Genomic DNA, 17,636 nt, shown 5'->3' with positions numbered 1-17,636 from the left:
GCTCGCCCTCTGCTTCATCGCTTCTCCTGCGACGGGCAGGGAAACGGGGGACCTGGGCGGCGGCGATGGCTGGTCCCTTCACTGCGGTCCCCTGGCGTCCGGCTGCGCCCCGAGCCGTGGCCGCGGGACCCGGTGGAACCACGGGATGAGATGCTGCCTGTCGTGGAGCAGCTGCCGGACACCTGCCCCCGGGGCAGGCAGGAGGGTTTGTTGTAGGGAACAACCTCGTCTGCAAGGGAGGGGACAAGGTTGGGGTGCGGCAGTGACACCCCCTCAACCCCTTCAGCACGCGGTCGGTGGCTCCGGCTTACCACCACGGGCCGGGCGATGGGTGACCTTGCGCTCAACCCCACCCGGCTCCCGCTCCGGTGAGGGGCCGGGGCTCTCGCCCGGTGGCGGCAGTGGCGGTGGCGGCAGGTCTGCAGCGGAGAGGGAGGAGAGGGCTGAGCCCCCCCTGGACCTCAGCCTCAAACCCCCCCATTTTTCCCCCTTCAATCACCTCCTGGCTGCTTTTCCCGGCGGTAGCGGCTGCATTTGGGCTTCGGGCGACTTTTTGGGGTCTCCCCGCGGGTTTTCCCTGGGGGTGATGGCAGTGTTGTCACCCAGCAGAGCCCCCCAACCTCCCAAAATGGCTCCCCAGAGCTCACCTGTGCCGGGGGCGCGGGGGGCTCGGGGCGGGTGGCCCTCGCTGACATCTGGACTCGGTGAGGGGCTGGATGCCCGTGGAGGGGTGCTGGTGGCGTGGGGGGGTCTCCTGACAAAGAGGGGGTGTGGGGTGAAGCTGAGGAGGGGGGAGAGGAGTGGGGGGCTTGGTGGCCACCATGGTGCTGGCACGACCCTCCCCATGCTGTGTTGTGCCAGAGCAGGGAGAAGCCACGTGGTGGTGGCACAGCTGGATGGCAATGGGTGGGCTGAAACATCACAGCTGGATGGCAGCCACACAGCTGGATAGCGACCGCACAGCCAGCTCCCAACGCCACAGCTGGATCGCAGCAGCATTGTGAGGGCACAGATGGATTGCAACGGCACCACTGGATCGTGACAGAGCAGGGCCACAACGGCACAGCTGGATGGCAATGTCCCAGCCAGCTCCTGATGGCACAGCTGGATCGTTACGCCACGATCAGCCCACAGCGGCACGGGTGGGTCATGACAGCATGGCCAGAGCACAGCCGAGAGCGAGGATGGATGGTGACAACATGGCTGGATTGTGGTGAGACATCTGGTGGGACATCCAGACCCCAGTGGGACATCCGGACCCCGAAGGCACGGCCGGACCACAATGGCACAGCAGGGCCAGATCGTGACAACATGGCTGGATCACGATGAGACATCTGGAGCCTGATAGGACATCCGGACTCCAACGGCATGGCCGGATCATGATGGCACATGGGGGGCTGGATCATGACAACATGGCTGGATTGTGATGGAACATCCAGACCTCAGTGGGACATCTGGACCCCAATGGCACATCTGGACCCCAATGGCACATCTGGACCATGATGGGACAGCACGGCCAGATGGTGACAACATGGCTGGATTGTGATGGGACATCTCGGCCCCAGTGGAACATCTGGAGTCCCATGGGACATCTGGACCCCAGTGGAACATCTGGGCCCCAGTGGGACATCTGGACCCCTATGAGACAACTGGACCCCAATGACATAGCCAGATCATGATGGCACGGCATGACTGGATGGTGACAACATGGCTGGATTGTGATGGGACATCCAGACCCCAATGGGACATCTAGAACCTGATGGGACATCCAGACCCCAATGGCACGGCTGGACCAAGTGAGGCCCATCTCCTACCGGGGCAGTCGGGGGCTATCAAAGTCACGGAGGCGGGGGATGTCCTCAGCGGCACGGGGCGACGGCGTCAACGTGGCAGTGGACCGGCAGCCGGAGGAGGCGGTGGGTGAGGATGCGGCGGTGGCACAGGGGACATCCTCACCGGGGTACCACTCCTCCGTCCCCAACCTGCAGGGTGGGAGCCACAGGGTGGGTGCTGGGGCCAGAGCAGAACCTCCACAGCGAGGCAGGCACGGACCTCTGCACCTTCTCCCATCCCTTCTCACAGCACGGGACCCTCTACCCCGGGGGGGATCCCCCACCAATGGATGCCCCAGCCCCTCAGGCCCCCCTACTCACCCTCCAGGTGCCTCTTCCTCTTCATCTTCCTCTTCATCCTCCTCCTCCTGGGCGCAGCGGCTGAGCTCGCTGGCCGAGGGCGGCGGGGGCAGCAGCTCCGTCCAGCTCACCACCGGCGGTTTCACTGCTTGCCCCAGCTTTTTCCCTTTGGCCCCTGCATCAAGGAAGGATGTCGGGGCGGTACTGCAGGGAGGGGACTGTGCCACTGGCACCCGGGTGTACCCCCACCCATCCCACCACCCTACCGTGCTCAGCCCGGCTGCGAGGTGCCTGGGGGGCCAGGGCATCCATCGGCAGGGGACCCCCCCCAGGGTAGGGGGTCCCATGCTGGGAGAAGGGACGGGGGAAGGTGCGGAGGTCCTCGCTTCCCACCTCGATGGTGCTGTAAACTGGCCCCTCGCCGGCCCCCGCCCCAAATTGCTCCGTCTGGGCAATGTAACGAGTGATGCCGGCATCTGCGGAGGGCGGGGAGCACCATCAGGGCTGACCATGGCCCCCCCCCAGTCCAAACCACCCATCTCCATGATGAGCCCTCACCGTTGTAGTATCTCTCAGCCGTCCCCAAACAACCGGAGGCACCGGCTGTGCCGCCACCACGCCACGTGTCCGCCAGCCACGGGTAACCACCACTGGCAGCTGCCCTGCATGGAGACAGGGTGAAGGGATGCCAGAGGCTGGAGGTCCCGGGAAAGGGGGAAGGAATTGGGGGGGTTACCTGGGGCTGCCACGAGCCGGAGCCGGGAAGGCAACTGCGGAAAGAGGTGGGGGTGAGGGCAGCGAGGGGCCACGCCGGGTCCCCGCGGCACCTATGGGCTTACCGGTGGGTGTGTAGGCAAAGGATGCTGTAAAGAGAGAGAGAGAGGCAGGGGTGGCTGGTGGGGTGATGGGTGCCAGGGTGGGGAGGATCCCAGGGGTAGCGTACCGGTGAAGTGGCTGAGCTCCTTCTTCCTCCGGCGGCGGCCGTAGAGCCAAGCGGCGAAGGCGGCAAGGATGACCCAGCAAGCGCCGCCGACGCCAGCGATGAAGGCCGGCCGCCTGGCCACCTCGGCCAAACGCTCGGCCACACTGCTCCCGCCCGCCGGCCCTGCATCCCGCTCCACCAGGGGGGCTGCAAGCAGCACAGGGAAGGGGGACACACCAGCGAGGGTGCCAAGGGGTCGTCCCTAGCACCAGGGTGACCCCTGCCACCCCCCCACCCATGGGTGCAGTAAGGGTGACGAGGCACTCACCGATGCGGATGGGGATGGGGGCGCTGCGGGCACCCACACCAGCGCCGGTGGCAGCGGCGACTTCAGCGTGGTAAGGGACACCAGGGACCAGGCCCCTCAGCACCGTCGCCAGCACCGTCCCCTCCACGCTCTGGTTGATGTGGAAGCGGCTCTCGTTGCCCAAGCACCAAATCTGAGGTGGGGGAGGGAAACGATGGGGGACGCCCATGGGGACACCATGACACAGTGTCATGGTGGGGCAGAGGGGACTCGCCGCGTCCCTGGCACCGTCTGCCCATACCCGGTAATCGCGGATGACACCATTCTGCTCAGCTGGCGGTGGCGGCTGCCACGAGATGCGGACACTGGTGCCGTTACCGGCCACGCTGACAGCTCGTGGCGGGGCGCTGGGGGCTGCCGGGAGAGGGGGACAAGGAGGGTCTCATCTCCAGGGGTGCCCTGGGGACCCCCACCACCCCCCACCTCCCCGCACTCACCCGCCTCAGGGGTGCGCAGGGCACGCACGGCGCTGTCAGGGCCATGGAGGTGATGGAAGTAGGGTCGGACCTTGACTTCGTAGTCCTGGCCCCGGCGCAGCTCGGTGAGCAAGGCCCCTCGCTCCCCTGGCGCCCGCACTGCCCGCGCCTCCTCCCAGTGCCCGCCGCGCCGCCGGTACAGCACCCGGTAGCCCTGAACGAAGGGTGCTTGGTGCTCCACCTGGGGACCGAAGGGGAGGGTGGGATGTCTGGGGGATGCTCAGCACTGGGACCCCTGTACCGGCAGCATGGCGCAGCACTCACGGTCCAGGAGAGGCGGACAGCGCCCAGCGGCAGCACCACGGGTTCCTGTAAGTGCACGGCCACTTGCGCCAGCTCCCGCTGCACCTGCTCGGGCTCCAGCCCTGGCTGCGTGGGGGTGGCTTCTGCCAAAAACATGAGAGGGCAGATGGTCCATGGAAAGCCCCAGTGGTGTCACCAAGTGGGGATGCCATGGTGACACCATATTCTTATGGTGGGTCCATGGGAACCTCCACTGGCATCATTAGGCAGGGATTTACCCAAAAGTGGTGGGTTCATGGGCACCTCCATTGGCATCTCCAAGTGGAGATGGACCCAAGGGTGGTGGGTTCATGGGCATCTCCATCAGCATCACCAAGTGAAGATGGACCCAAGGGTGGAGGGTTCATGGGCATCTCCATTGACATCTCCAAGTGGAGATGGACCCAAGGGTAGTGGGTTCATGGGCACCTCCATCGACATCTCCAAGTGGAGATGGACCCAAGGGTGGTGGGTTCATGAGCATCTCCATCAGCATCACCGAGTGGAGATGGACCTAAGGGTGGAGGGTTCATGGGCATCTCTATCGACATCACCAAGTGGAGATGGACCCAAGGGTGGAGGGTTCATGGGCATCTCCATCGACATTACCAAGTGGAGATGGACCCAAGGGTGGAGGGTTCATGGGCACCTCCATTGGCATCACCAAAGCTGCACCCATGGGTGGTGGGTTCATGGACACCTCTGCCGGCATCAGCACTGGATCTCACCTTGGGTGCGCACAGGCTCCGAGACACCGCTGGGGTCGCTGAGGCCGTAGGCATTGACCGCCCGCACCAAGAAGAGGTAGACAGTGTTGGGGACGAGGCCGCTCACCGTGTGGGTCTCCCCCTCCACGTTGGCCGCCACCGTCTGCCACGGGCCACCCGCTGCCTGGCTGCCGGGGGAAAAGGGGTGACCCATGGCGGGGTGGCACCAGGCCATTGCGTCACCCCCGCACCCGGAGAGGGGACGCCCATGTGATACCTGAAGGCCTCCACGAGGTAGGAGGTGACGTGGGTGGCACCATTGTCCTCGCTCCCTTTCCAGCTCAGGGTGACGCTGCTTTGGGTGACATTGGTGACCACGGGGGTGGAGGGTGGCCCTGGCAGGACACCGGGCTCGGGGGAAGGTGGGGAAAGGTCGGATCTGTCACCTGGGGGGAGATTCATGGAGATGTGGGGTGGCCTCATCCCCGGCGCCACGGTGTCCCCGGTGCAGTGACCTCCCCCGGGACCCACCTTGCACCTCCAGGGAGCCACCCCAGTGGGTCCTGCCCCCCGGGCTGGTGGCCACACACTCGTAGTGGCCAGAGTCCGTCACCTGCGGGGGGAAGAGCTCCTGCCCCATCACCCTGAGCACCCGTCACCTGGGCACCCGCACGCTGAGCACCCATTGCCCTTGCACCCACCATCCTGCACACCCACCACCCTGAGCACCCATTGCCCTTGCACCCACCACCCTGAGCACCACCACCCCCTGCACCCACCCTGAGCACCCACCACCCTGAGCATGCACCACCCCTGGCACCCACCCTGAGCACCCATTGCCCCTTGCACCCACCAGCCCTTGCACCACCACCCTGAGCACCCATTGCCCCTTGCACCCACCAGCCCTTGCACCACCACCCTGAGCACCCATTGCCCTTTACATCTACCACCTTGAGCACCCTCCGCCCCTTGCACCCACCACGGCTGAGCACCCCCCCCCCCCTTCAGCCCCTCCCATCTCCGTGGGGGTGCCCATGAGGGTGGGTGCCCTGAGCCCCTGCTCCGGGCCGGCTCACCCGGAGGCCGGTGATCTGGAGGGTGCCGTTCTCCAGCAGGCTGGCACGGGGCTGGGCACCCACCAAGGCGCTCCCATCCTTCAACCACCCCACGCTGGCGGGGGGGTCACCGCCCCCCACCCAGCACGGTAACCGCGCCGTGGCCCCCACCGGCAGCACCGTCCGGTTAGCGGGACCCCGGCGGATCACCGGCGGCTGGTGCTCAGCCAGCGCTACCGTCGAGAAAGGGGGAAAAAAAATTAAAAAATGGGAATTTCTCGGTGCTGGGGATGGGCGCCACTCGTGCACCGAATGCGCCCGTTCTCTGCCGGCACGGGACTTACCCCCTTCCACCTCCAGCCGCGCCTTGGCCAGGACGCTGCCGGCCACGCTGATGGCCTGGCACTGGTAATAACCGGCGTCGGCGCGCCGCACGTCGGCGATGGTGATGGCGCCGGCGGGGCTCACGGAGAAACGGCTGGCGGGGTGCGGGGGCTGGCCGGGGAAGAGCAGGGTCTGGGGGGGACACGGAGGGGTGGGTGTTGAGGGGGGCAGGATGGGCGGTGGGGACACGGATGGGGACAGGGCCGGGGACAGACCTGGCTCCCCTGCTTCTGCCAGAAGACGGCGGGCGGCGGGTTGCCCTTGCTCTGGCACTGGAAGGTGACGCTCTGGCCGGGGGTGACGGTTTGGTCGCGGGGCCCGGTGACGAGCTGGGGGGGCACTGGGGAGAGAAAAGGCCTTGCCCGGCCGCTTTGCCAGCACCCAGGGGCGCTCCCTCAGGGGGATCCCCCCCACCCGCCTCCCCCTTACCGTGCACCGTGAGGGTACCCGACGCCTCCGACCTGCCCACGCTGTTGTCGGCGACGCAGGTGTAGGTGCCCTCGTCCTCCGCCCGCAGCCGGTTGATGCGCAGGGTGTTGTCGGGCAGCACCTCCCACCTTGGGGTGCAGGGAGGGGGGGGGACACCCCGCGGGGCCACCGGGTGCCGTGAGGAGCCGCAGGGTGCCGCGAGGTGACGGCGATGCCGGATGCGACGAGGATGGAGGATGCGACAGCGACGTGGGATATTTGACACCCACGCGGCGCCACGCTTCGAGCGCGCCGGGCCGGCACGAGGCCACCCGACCCTGGCAACCACCGCGCCGGCCCTACTTGCCCACCACCACTTACCTTCCCGGCGGCAACTCGCCCTCCTCCTTGCGCCAGCGAGCCGCCGGCTGAGGGTCCCCCACCGCCTCGCAGGGAAACTCCGCCGTCCCCTCCACCAGCACCGCCTGGTTGAGCGGCCTTCTGCCGAAGGCCGGGCGCTCTGCGGGGGGGACATCAGTCCCGACGCCCCCCCACGACACCCCACTAGTGACCCCCCCGTCCCCACGCACCGAAAACCACCAGCTCAGCCGGCTCGCTGTCCCTCTCGCCCACCACGTTGGTGGCCACGCAGACGTAGACGCCGGCGTCGCTCTTGCGGGTGCTGGCCAACATCAGCTTGCCACCGCGGATCTGCCGGGCAGCCCAGCTTAACCGGGGCGGGGGGTGTGTCCCCCCCAAAAGAATGTATTTTCGGGGACCCCCCGTGTCCCTCACCGTCAGGCGCTCGTCCTTGTCGCTGAGCCGGGCGCCGTTCTTCTTCCAGGAGACGCTGGGTTCGGGGTGGCCGCGGGGGGGGACGCACTCCAGGACGGCCGGCTCGCCCGCGGCCACCACCAGGTCCCCGGGGGGCTGTCGGAAATCGTCCCGCAGCACTGGGGGGGCGGGGGGGGGGTCCCCGGGACATCAACCCTGCCTCAGTTTCCCCACCCTGGTGCTGGCCCCCCCGGCCCTTCCCCAGCGCGGAGATAGTAAAGCTCAGGAGCAGGATCCGAGCCCCGATGAGGGGTGTAACCCCCCCAAAGCGAGCCCTGTCCCCCCCAGACCATCCGAGCTGAGCTGGCGCCCGGGGCTAAGCCTGGGCCGGGCTTAACCCCGACACCATCCCGGTCCCGGGTCTAACCCTGAGCCTCAGCTGCGGGTGCAGAGGGTGCCCGGAGCCACCCAAAGCTGGGGGGGGCTGGGGGGGGCTCCAGGGGCGTGATTGTAGTCGATTTTAATTTATTTTAATTTATGCTCGGTTATTTTAATTTATTTACAATTATTTTAATTTCATTTCTCTCAATTATTTCCACTTTTCATTTATTTCCAATTATTTCCACTTCTTTTCATTTATTGTCACTTCTATTTGTTTTCCCTTATTTTAAATTATTTTCCCTTATTTTCATTTATTTTCACCTATTTTCATTTATTTTCCCTTATTCAAAATTATTTTCACTTCTTTTCATTTATTTCCAATTATTTTCACTTATTTCCAATTATTTTCACTTCTATTCATCTATTTTCCCTTGTTTAAAATTATTTTCACTTCTTTTCATTTATTTTCACTTATTTTCACTTATTTCCAATTATTTTCACTTCTTCCAACTTATTTATAATTATTTTCACTTATTTCTGATGATTTTCATTTATTTCACTTATTTTCACTTATTTCCATTTATTTTCATTTATTTCCACTCATTTCCACTTATTTTCACTTATTCCCAATTATTTTCACTTATTTTCATTTACTTCCACTCATTTTCACTTATTTTCATTTATTTCCACTCATTTTCACTTATTTTCATTTATTTCCACTTATTTCCACTTATTCCCAGTTATTTTCACTTATTTTCATTTATTTCCACTCATTTTCACTTATTCCCAGTTATTTTCATTTATTTCCACTTATTCCCAGTTATTTTCACTTATTTTCATTTATTTCCACTTATTTCCACTTATTCCCAGTTATTTTCACTTATTTTCATTTATTTCCACTTATTTCCACTTATTCCCAGTTATTTTCACTTATTTTCATTTATTTCCACTTATTTCCACTTATTTTCACTTATTTTCATTTATTTCCACTCATTTTCACTTATTCCCAGTTATTTTCACTTATTTTCATTTATTTCCACTTATTTTCACTTATTCCCAGTTATTTTCACCGATTTTCATTTATTTCAACTATTCTCACTTCTTTTCATTCCTCCTTTTCATCCCTTTTCACCCCTTTTCATCTAGTTTCACCTCTTTTCCCCTCTTTTCACTACTCTCCACTCGGCAGCGCCAGGCCTGTGGGTCTTGCAGCCCCCCCACACCCCAGCCGCCGGAGTGAGCTGGGCTCAGGAGTGACCCCAGCCCCCCCCCAAATCCCCACCCCCCCCAGCCCCAGCCCCCGCCCCCCGGGGACTCACCGGCCACCTCCAGGGACGCGTTCCTGCTGGTGGCCTCCCCCAGGTAGTTCCTGGCCACGCACACGTAGACGCCCTCGTCGGGCTTCCCCCGGCGGCCGTGGAGGATGCGGAGGAAGAAGAGGGACCCCCCCGGGAGGAGGGTGCGGTGGGAGCGCGGGTCCTCCCGGTCCGTCTCCACCCGCTCCCCATCCTTGTACCACTCCACCGCCGGGGACGGGCGCCCCTCGGCCTTGCAGCTCAGGGTGGCGGGTTCCCCCCTGGAGACCAGGAGATCCGTGGGGTGCTCCACGATGCGGGGCGCCGTGTCCTCCAGCTGCGGGTGGGACCCTGCGCGAAAAAAGAGAGGGGGGGGGGTGTTGGTCCCCACTATCCCCCCCCCCCCCGCCATGTCGGGAAGTGGGGAGGGGGGTTCTGCGGGGCTGAGCATCCTCCGAGGGCTTGCAGGGCGCTCTCCTGGCGCCATCCCCTGCTTCGCTCGGTGAGCAGGAGGTGAGATGAGCTGTGGCCAGGTCTCAGCCCAGTCTATCGTTCCCCTCCCACCTCGCCCCCTGAGGGGGTGAGATGAAGTGTGGCCAGGTCTCAGCCCACTGTATCACACCCCCCCAGCAGGAGGTGAGATGAAGTGTGGCCAGGTCTCAGCCCACTGTATCACACCCCCCCAGCAGGAGGTGAGATGAGCTGTGGCCAGGTCTCAGCCCACTGTATCACACCCCCCCAGCAGGAGGTGAGATGAGCTGTGGCCAGGTCTCAGCCCAGTCTATCGTTCCCCTCCCACCTCGCCCCCTGAGGAGGTGAGATGAAGTGTGGCCAGGTCTCAGCCCACTGTATCACACCCCCCCAGCAGGAGGTGAGATGAAGTGTGGCCAGGTCTCAGCCCACTGTATCACACCCCCCCAGCAGGAGGTGAGATGAAGTGTAGCCAGGTCTCAGCCCACTGTATCACACCCCCCCAGCAGGAGGTGAGATGAAGTGTGGCCAGGTCTCAGCCCACTGTATCACACCCCCCCAGCAGGAGGTGAGATGAGCTGTGGCCAGGTCTCAGCCCAGTCTATCGTTCCCCTCCCACCTCGCCCCCTGAGGAGGTGAGATGAAGTGTGGCCAGGTCTCAGCCCACTGTATCACACCCCCCCAGCAGGAGGTGAGATGAAGTGTGGCCAGGTCTCAGCCCACTGTATCACACCCCCCCAGCAGGAGGTGAGATGAAGTGTAGCCAGGTCTCAGCCCACTGTATCACACCCCCCCAGCAGGAGGTGAGATGAAGTGTGGCCAGGTCTCAGCCCACTGTATCACACCCCCCCAGCAGGAGGTGAGATGAGCTGTGGCCAGGTCTCAGCCCAATGTATCATCCCCTGCCTTCGCCCCCCAGAGGTGAGATGGGCAGGAGGTGAGATGAGGTGAGGCCAGGTCTCAGCCCCGTGTATCATCTCCCGGCATCCCACCCTGGAGGTGAGACAACCAAGAGGTGAGATGAAGTGTGGCCAGGCCTCAGCCGCGTGTATCACACCCCCCCCCAGCAGGAGGTGAGATGAGGTGTGGCCAGGTCTCAGCCTCGTGTATCATCCCCTGCCTTCACCCCCCAGAGGTGAGATGGGCAGGAGGTGAGATGAAGTGTAGCCAAGCCTCAGCCCAGTCTATCGTTCCCCTCCCACCTCGCCCCCTGAGGAGGTGAGATGAGGTGAGGCCAGGTCTCAGCCCACTCCATCATCTCCCCCCATCCCACCCCGGAGGTGAGACAACCAAGAGGTGAGATGAGCTGTGGCCAGGGCTCAGCCCTGTGTATCCCAGCCCCCCCCCCAACTCGGGGTGGGACAGGACTGGGAGGGTGTCAGACCTCGGACACGCTGGGGACAAGGACAGGGGGACAAAGCAGCTCCACTCCCAGCAACGCCCCTTTTCCACCCAGTTTCCAACTGGGCGTCCCTGGGGTTGGGGCTAAATTCCCCCCAAAAGGAGGTTTTTCCATCAGCTGAAAGTGATGATTTCCTGTAGCGGAGAAGGTTGCAGAAAACGCTTAATTTTAAGTTAAAAAAATGCCATATTGGGTCTGTGGGGTTGTTCCAGGAAAAACCCGGCCGTTAGGGCAAGGGAATTAATGAATGCTCGTTAATGCTGGGATAATTAATGCTTATTAATCCTGGAGTCTAATTGGCTGGGCCCGGATGGGACGGCCCACCCGTGTCCCCAGTGCCACCCACTGCAGTGCAGGCCGCGGTCACTGAGCGTCACTGCGGTCCCAGAGCCCGGCTGCGCGCACACGCGTGTGCACGAACACGCATGTGCACAAACACGCACGCAGCCATGCGCAGGCCCCCACGCGTGTACCGGCACACGGGCGTGCGCTCACCACCCCGCATACACGCGCGGGTGTCGGCCCTTACACACACGCGGAGGGGCGTGCACACGTGTGTGTTCACACGGGGGCACAGGTGCGTGCGCAGACGTGTGTGCGCACATGCAGTTGCATGTGCGCACGGGTTTGTACATCCATGCACGTCCACACACGCTTTCCTGTGGGGTACGTAAGTCTGTGTTTACCGGCATCCCTGTGTATCCACACATGCACACGCGTGCACACGCATGCACATCACACACACGTGCCCCATTTGCACACATGCACACACGTGCAAACTCATGTACACGCATGCACACGCATGCACACACGTGCACACCACACACGCGTGTCCCTCCATTTGCACACAGGCACACGCATGCACACGCATGGATGCAGCTCCACACATACACACCACGCACACATGTGTCCGCAATTTGCATATGGGCACACTCATGCACATGTATGCACACACATACACATGCATGTACACCACACACACGTCCTCCCATTTGCACATGGGCACATGCATGCAGACACATGCAGACATGCAGACACATGCAGACACATGCACACCAAACACACGTGTCGCTCCATTTCCACACATACACACATGCACACACATGCACACACATGTACACACATGTACACACATGCCCGCAGCTCCACACATGCACATCACACACACATCTCCCCCCATTTGCACATGGGCACACTCATGCACACACATGCACACACATGCACACGCATGCACACCACACACACGTGTCCCTCCATTTGCACATGGGCACATGCATGCACACACATACACATGAATGCACACGCATGCACACAGCTCCATGCATGCACACCACACACGTGTCCCCCATTTGTGCATGGGCACACACATGCACACACATGCACACTCATGCACACACATGCACACAGCTCCACGCATGCACACCACACACACGTGTCCCTCATTTGCACACGGGCACACACATGTACACGCATGCACACACATGCACACACATGCACACAGCTCCATACATGCACACCACACACACATGTCCCCCCATTTGCACAAAGGGACACACATGCACACAGCTCCACACATGCACTCCACACACACGTGTCCCCCCCATTTGCACAGGGGCACACTCATGCACACACATACACAGTCATGCACACTCATGCACGCAGCTCCACACATGCACACCACACACACGTGCCCCTCCTCTTGCACACGGGCACACACGTGCTCACACATGCAGACACATGCATATGCGCACACACCCATGCACACATGTGTCTCCCCATTTGCACACGGACACACGCATGCACACGCATGCACACACATGCCCACAGCTCCACACATGCACCTCACACACGTGTCCCCCCATTTGCACACAGGCACACACATGCACGCGCATGCACATGCGCATCACACACATATCTCCCCCCATTTGCACATGGGCACATGCATGCACACGCATGCACAAACGTGCACACCACACACAGATATCCCCCATTTGCATGTGGGCACACACATGCACACACATACACATGCATGCACACGCATGCACGCAGCGCCACACATGTACATCACACACTCGTCCCCCATTTGCACATGGGCACATGCATGCACATGCATGCACACCACACACGTGTCCCCCATTTGCACATATGCACACACATGCACACACATGCACACGCATGCACACCGCACACACGTGCCCCTCCCCTTGCCCACGGGCACACACGTGCTCACGCGTGTCCCCCATTTGCACATGTGCACACGCACGCACACCCCCACACGCGTGTCCCCCCATTTACACGCAGACACACACGTGCACACACGCTCCTTCCCCAGCTCCTGAGCTTTGAGGGGGGTGGGCTGCGATTCTGGGGGCTCTGGGGGTGGGGGGGGAGATGCGTTGCCATGGGGACGGGATGCGGCTGCCGTGGGGATGGGGGGATGCTGCGGGGTACCGGGCACCCCGTGGGGCGGCGGGGGGGGGTGGGCACAGCGGGGGCCGAGGGGGCCGCAGCTGGGCCCGGTGGCTAATTGGGACAAGTGGGGGGTCAGGCCAGGCCCCCCCCTGTGCCCGGCTGGCTGCGCCGGGGCGGGGGGGGTCTCACGGGGGTTTGGGGACACACCCCCCCCCCCTCATCGGCCACAGAGAGACAGATGTTGAGACACTAAAAAAGAGGGGAAAAGCTCAAAAAGGGCTTAAAATCCAGGCGGACACCCCCTCCCTCACCCCCCCAGTACCTGCAGCTGGTTCTAGCTGCCCCCCTCTGCCCCTCCCCCCCATCCCAGCTCTGGGGCACGGGGCTGGTTTGGGGACACGGGGACAGTTTGGGGACATGGAGATGGTTTGGGGACATGGAGATGGTTTGGGGGCACGGGGCTGGTTTGGGGACACGGTGGCAGTTTGGGAGGGCGGGGCTGGTTTGAGGGCACGGGGCTGGTTTGGGGACCCGGGGCTGGTTTGGGGACCCGGGGACAGTTTGGGGACATGGGGCTGGTTTGGGGACACAGTGGCAGTTTGGGGGCACGGGGCTGGTTTGGGGACACGGGGACAGTTTGGGGACATGGGGGCAGTTTGGGGGCACAGGGATGGTTTGGGGACACAGGGGTGGTTTGGGGACATGGAGACGGTTTGGAGACAAGCTGCTGGTTTGGGGACGTGGGGTCTCTCCTCTCAGTGTCTGGGGGTTGGTTTGGGGGGACTGGGTAGAGTTTGGGGACACTGGGGTCCCTCCGGGCTCAGGGACATGGGGCCAGTTTGGGGACACAGGGCTGGTTTGGGGACATGGGGTGTCTCCCAGCTCAGAGTCAGGGGTGGGTGTGGGGACATAGGGACAGTTTGGGGACACTGGTTTGGGGTTTGGGGATTGGTGTGGAGACATGGGGACAGTTTGGGGACACCAGGTCAGTCCCAGTTCGTGGTCTGGGGGTCGGTGTAGGGACATGGGGCTGGTTTTGCAACAGGGGGTTGCTCCCGGTTCAGGATTTGGGGACACAGGGCTGGTTTGGGGACAACGGGTCAGTCCTGCTTTGGGGTCTAGGGGCCAGTTTGGGGGCACAGGGTCGGTCCCGATTTGGGGACACCAAGCTGGTCCCAGTTTGGGGGCACAGGGATTATCTGGGAACGTGGCATCGCTCCCAGTTCGTGACCTGGGTTTTGGTCCCGGCACACGGAGCCCGTCCTGGAGTGGGGACACGGGGTTGGTTTGGGGACACCGGGTCACTCTCAGATTGGGGACACAGGGCAGGTCCCAGTGTGGGGACACGGGGACAGTTTGGGGACCCGGGGTCGGTCCTGGCTGGGACTGGGGGGCTGCGGGTTATTTCCAGTGTCACCACTGGACCAGGACTGGGGACCCCGGGACAGGGGGACAGCGGGACGCGGGGACAGCGGGACACGGGGACAGCAGGACAAGGGGACAACGGGACCCGGGGCCACGTACCGTTGTCGGGGGTGAGGCCGGGGAGGTGGAGGGCGGCGATGGTGCGGTTGATGCCGAGCAGGAGCTGGGAGGAGTTGGAGCCCTCGGCCCCCAGCGAGTCGGCGAACAGGTTCATCTGCAGCAGCGTCTTCAGCAGGTACCGCAGCATCCCGGCCCGGCTTGGCTAGGCTCGGCTTGGCTGGGCTCGGCTTGGTTAGGCTCGGCTTGCTCAGGCTCGGCTCAACGCGGTCCGACCCAGCCCGGCTCGGCAGGGCTGAGCTCGGCACGCTTGAGCTCAGCTTGGCTCGGCTCGGCTCTGCACGGCCCGGCTGGGCTCAGCACGGTCCGACCCAGCGCGGCTCAGCTCGGCTCGGCTCAGCGCGGCTGGGCTCAGCTCGGCTCGGCTCAGCTCGGCTGGGCTCGGCTCGGCTGGGCTCGGCTGGGCTCAGCTCGGCTCAGCTCGGCTCAGCTCGGCTGGGCTCGGCTGGGCTCGGCTGGGCTCAGCTCGGCTCGGCTCAGCCCGCGGCGCCGCCCCCCGGGTCTGGCGGGGAGCGGGGGCGCGGCCAGCGAGGGGCGGGGGGCGGGGGGGGGAGACGGGGGTGTCCCTGCCCCCCGCTTTTAGGAAGGGGGTGGAGGGAGAAGGGAGGGTGCCCATATAGGGCGGGGGTCCGGGGGGGCGGGGGGGGGGGATTGGGGTGACCTTTGGGGAGGGGCATGGGGGGGGGTGTCTTGGTTTGGAGGGAGGAGGAAGAGGATGGAGGGGGGGAAGAGAGGCAGGAGCTGCCCGGCCTCATCCCCAATAACGCGACACCCCACGGGGCTGCGTCACCCCCCACCCAGGCAAAGTCCCACCCGGGGACCCCCCCTCAGTGAACCCCCAAAGGCAGCTTCACCCCCCGCCCCCCCCCAAAGGGGAAACGCAGCTGTGTGGGGTGGGGAACCTTATACCCACGTACCCCAACACTGGGGGTGCGCTGGCAGAGGTGGGGGTGCAGCTCTTGGGGGTGCTGGGGCCACCAGTGGCCTCGAACTGGGGGGGGACACACAAGCGTCAGCAAGCGGTGCCCTTTAATTCATAATTAGCCACTTAATTAATGCACTGGGGTGATGTGTGAAGCAATGCGCCCCCTCCAGTGAGGCCCCTGTTATGGGGGGGTCGTTATGGGGGGTCGATATGGGGGGGTCACTATGGGGGGGGTCGTTATGGGGGGTCATTATGGGGGGGTCATTATGGGGTCACTAACGATCTGATTGGAATAGGGCAAAGGTGGGGGTGATGGGGGGGGGGGGAAAGGGGGGGTCAGGAGTGTCCCCCGGGGCAGCTTGGGGAGGGGAAGGGGCAGTGGGGGAGGACTGGGGGGGGGGGCACACATCTGCGTGCACATCTGGGGTGCGATGGGCAGGGCGGGCAGGAGGAGGGGCCCCACATCTGGAGACAGAGCAGCAGGTGAAACGGGCGCACGTGCCTTTGCACATCTGGAAGGGGGGGGTGAATGTGCCCCAAAGAGGGGGTGTCACATCTGGATGTCTCTGGGGGTACAGCTGAGGGGGGTGTGCGCGCACATCTGGGGCACTGAGGGTCTCCGGGGTGTTCACATCTGGGAGGGTTGGGGGATACACGTACGTTGGGGCGAACATCTGGAGGGCTCAGGCCACAGCTGGCGGTGCCCCGGGGCACACATCTGGCACACGAGCCGGGCACACCCCCGAAGGCCACGGGGACACCTGGACACATCTGGAACGCCGGGCGTTTGCAGCCACGCACATCTGGAGCGGCGAACAGCGGGGGGGCACACGCACATCTGGGCGCACATCTGGGGACCTCACCCAAACACCCTGTCCCCCACCCAGAGCTGTGCTGGGGCCGCAGGCGGGCGCACATCTGGCCTCCTGCGCACATCTGGCCTCCTGCGCACATCTGGCCTCTTGCACACATCTGGCACGGCTCAGCCTCCCCAGCACCCGCCGCATCCCACCAAAACCCGCCGGATCCCGGCGCTGTCGGGGCGTGGGGGGGGCGATACATTATTTATCCAGCCCTCTCGCAGCCAGGCATGGAGAAAGTAAATAAATATTAATTTAATGGGACCACAAAGCTTTTCCGCTTCTCCTGCCGGGGATGCGGCAGCCCGAGGATTTCCCAGTAGGATGCAGGAAAAAAAAAATAAATTATCCGTAGAGCAGGTTTATCCAACTCTTATCTGAGTAATTCTCCAGGGTGGGAATTGAAGGTGACGCTGGAATATTAAATATTAAATTTCCTCCCACCGCCCCCCCCCTTTCTGTTTGGGTCCCCCTGAAAAGCCGGATCGCGGGGACGGGACATCTCCCCGGCGGGAAGCGGGGATGGGAAGGGATGTTAATCCCCAGAGAGCTTCTGGGCCTCTTTTCTTGGAGTGCTTGGAAAGGAGAGAAGAGCTTTTAATGGGAATCCTGGAATTTTGGGGCAGCTCCAGGGATTCTGTATTAACCCCACCAGGAGGCCTGAGGCTGCGGCGATGGGCACACGCGCGTCTGGCGCCACTACCTCCTCCGAGGTGGCTTGGGATGGGGAACGGAGACAAAGGAGCCGCCTCATCCCCATGGATAATCCCCCCCCACCCCCCGGATTCATCCCTGTTAATCAGCTGCGCAAACAGGGAGCGCGGGGGCATCGCCTCCTTGT

At 62.5% G+C, this 17,636-nt stretch overlaps 1 protein-coding gene across 1 annotated transcript; it reads right to left on the bottom strand.

Annotated features, from left to right (window-relative positions):
- Window positions 1–14: 14 nt before the first annotated feature.
- On the bottom strand, window positions 15–15,140 carry ROBO3 (roundabout guidance receptor 3). The gene is made up of 25 exons (XM_074848905.1): window positions 14,993–15,140; window positions 9,208–9,534; window positions 7,529–7,686; window positions 7,324–7,444; window positions 7,115–7,253; window positions 6,755–6,882; window positions 6,541–6,665; window positions 6,286–6,457; window positions 5,963–6,174; window positions 5,418–5,499; window positions 5,164–5,332; window positions 4,908–5,074; window positions 4,162–4,283; window positions 3,859–4,078; window positions 3,663–3,775; window positions 3,383–3,554; window positions 3,076–3,261; window positions 2,869–2,995; window positions 2,691–2,782; window positions 2,456–2,608; window positions 2,154–2,298; window positions 1,815–1,982; window positions 648–1,222; window positions 312–419; window positions 15–229 (listed from the first exon to the last, which is right to left on the bottom strand). Exons 1-25 carry the CDS (start codon window positions 15,138–15,140, stop codon window positions 15–17), a joined length of 4,344 nt encoding a protein of 1,447 aa, XP_074705006.1.
- Between the last annotated feature and the right edge of the window lie 2,496 nt (window positions 15,141–17,636).

This window comes from Strix aluco, chromosome 23 (genome assembly GCF_031877795.1).
Source record: "Strix aluco isolate bStrAlu1 chromosome 23, bStrAlu1.hap1, whole genome shotgun sequence".
Lineage (NCBI taxonomy): Eukaryota > Metazoa > Chordata > Aves > Strigiformes > Strigidae > Strix > Strix aluco.
This window is presented reverse-complemented; position numbering and strand designations above follow the sequence as displayed.

Excerpts from the sequence above, each read along its gene's own strand:
- ROBO3 (XM_074848905.1), bottom strand. The coding sequence starts at position 15,140 with ATGCTGCGGTACCTGCTGAAGACGCTGCTGCAGATGAACCTGTTCGCC. Across the intron at positions 5,500-5,962 it reads TCCAGATCACCGGCCTCCGG|GTGACGGACTCTGGCCACTA; the intron begins GTGAGCCGGCCC and ends TTCCCCCCGCAG. Across the intron at positions 2,783-2,868 it reads CCGGCTCGTGGCAGCCCCAG|TGGTGGTTACCCGTGGCTGG; the intron begins GTAACCCCCCCA and ends GGCAGCTGCCAG.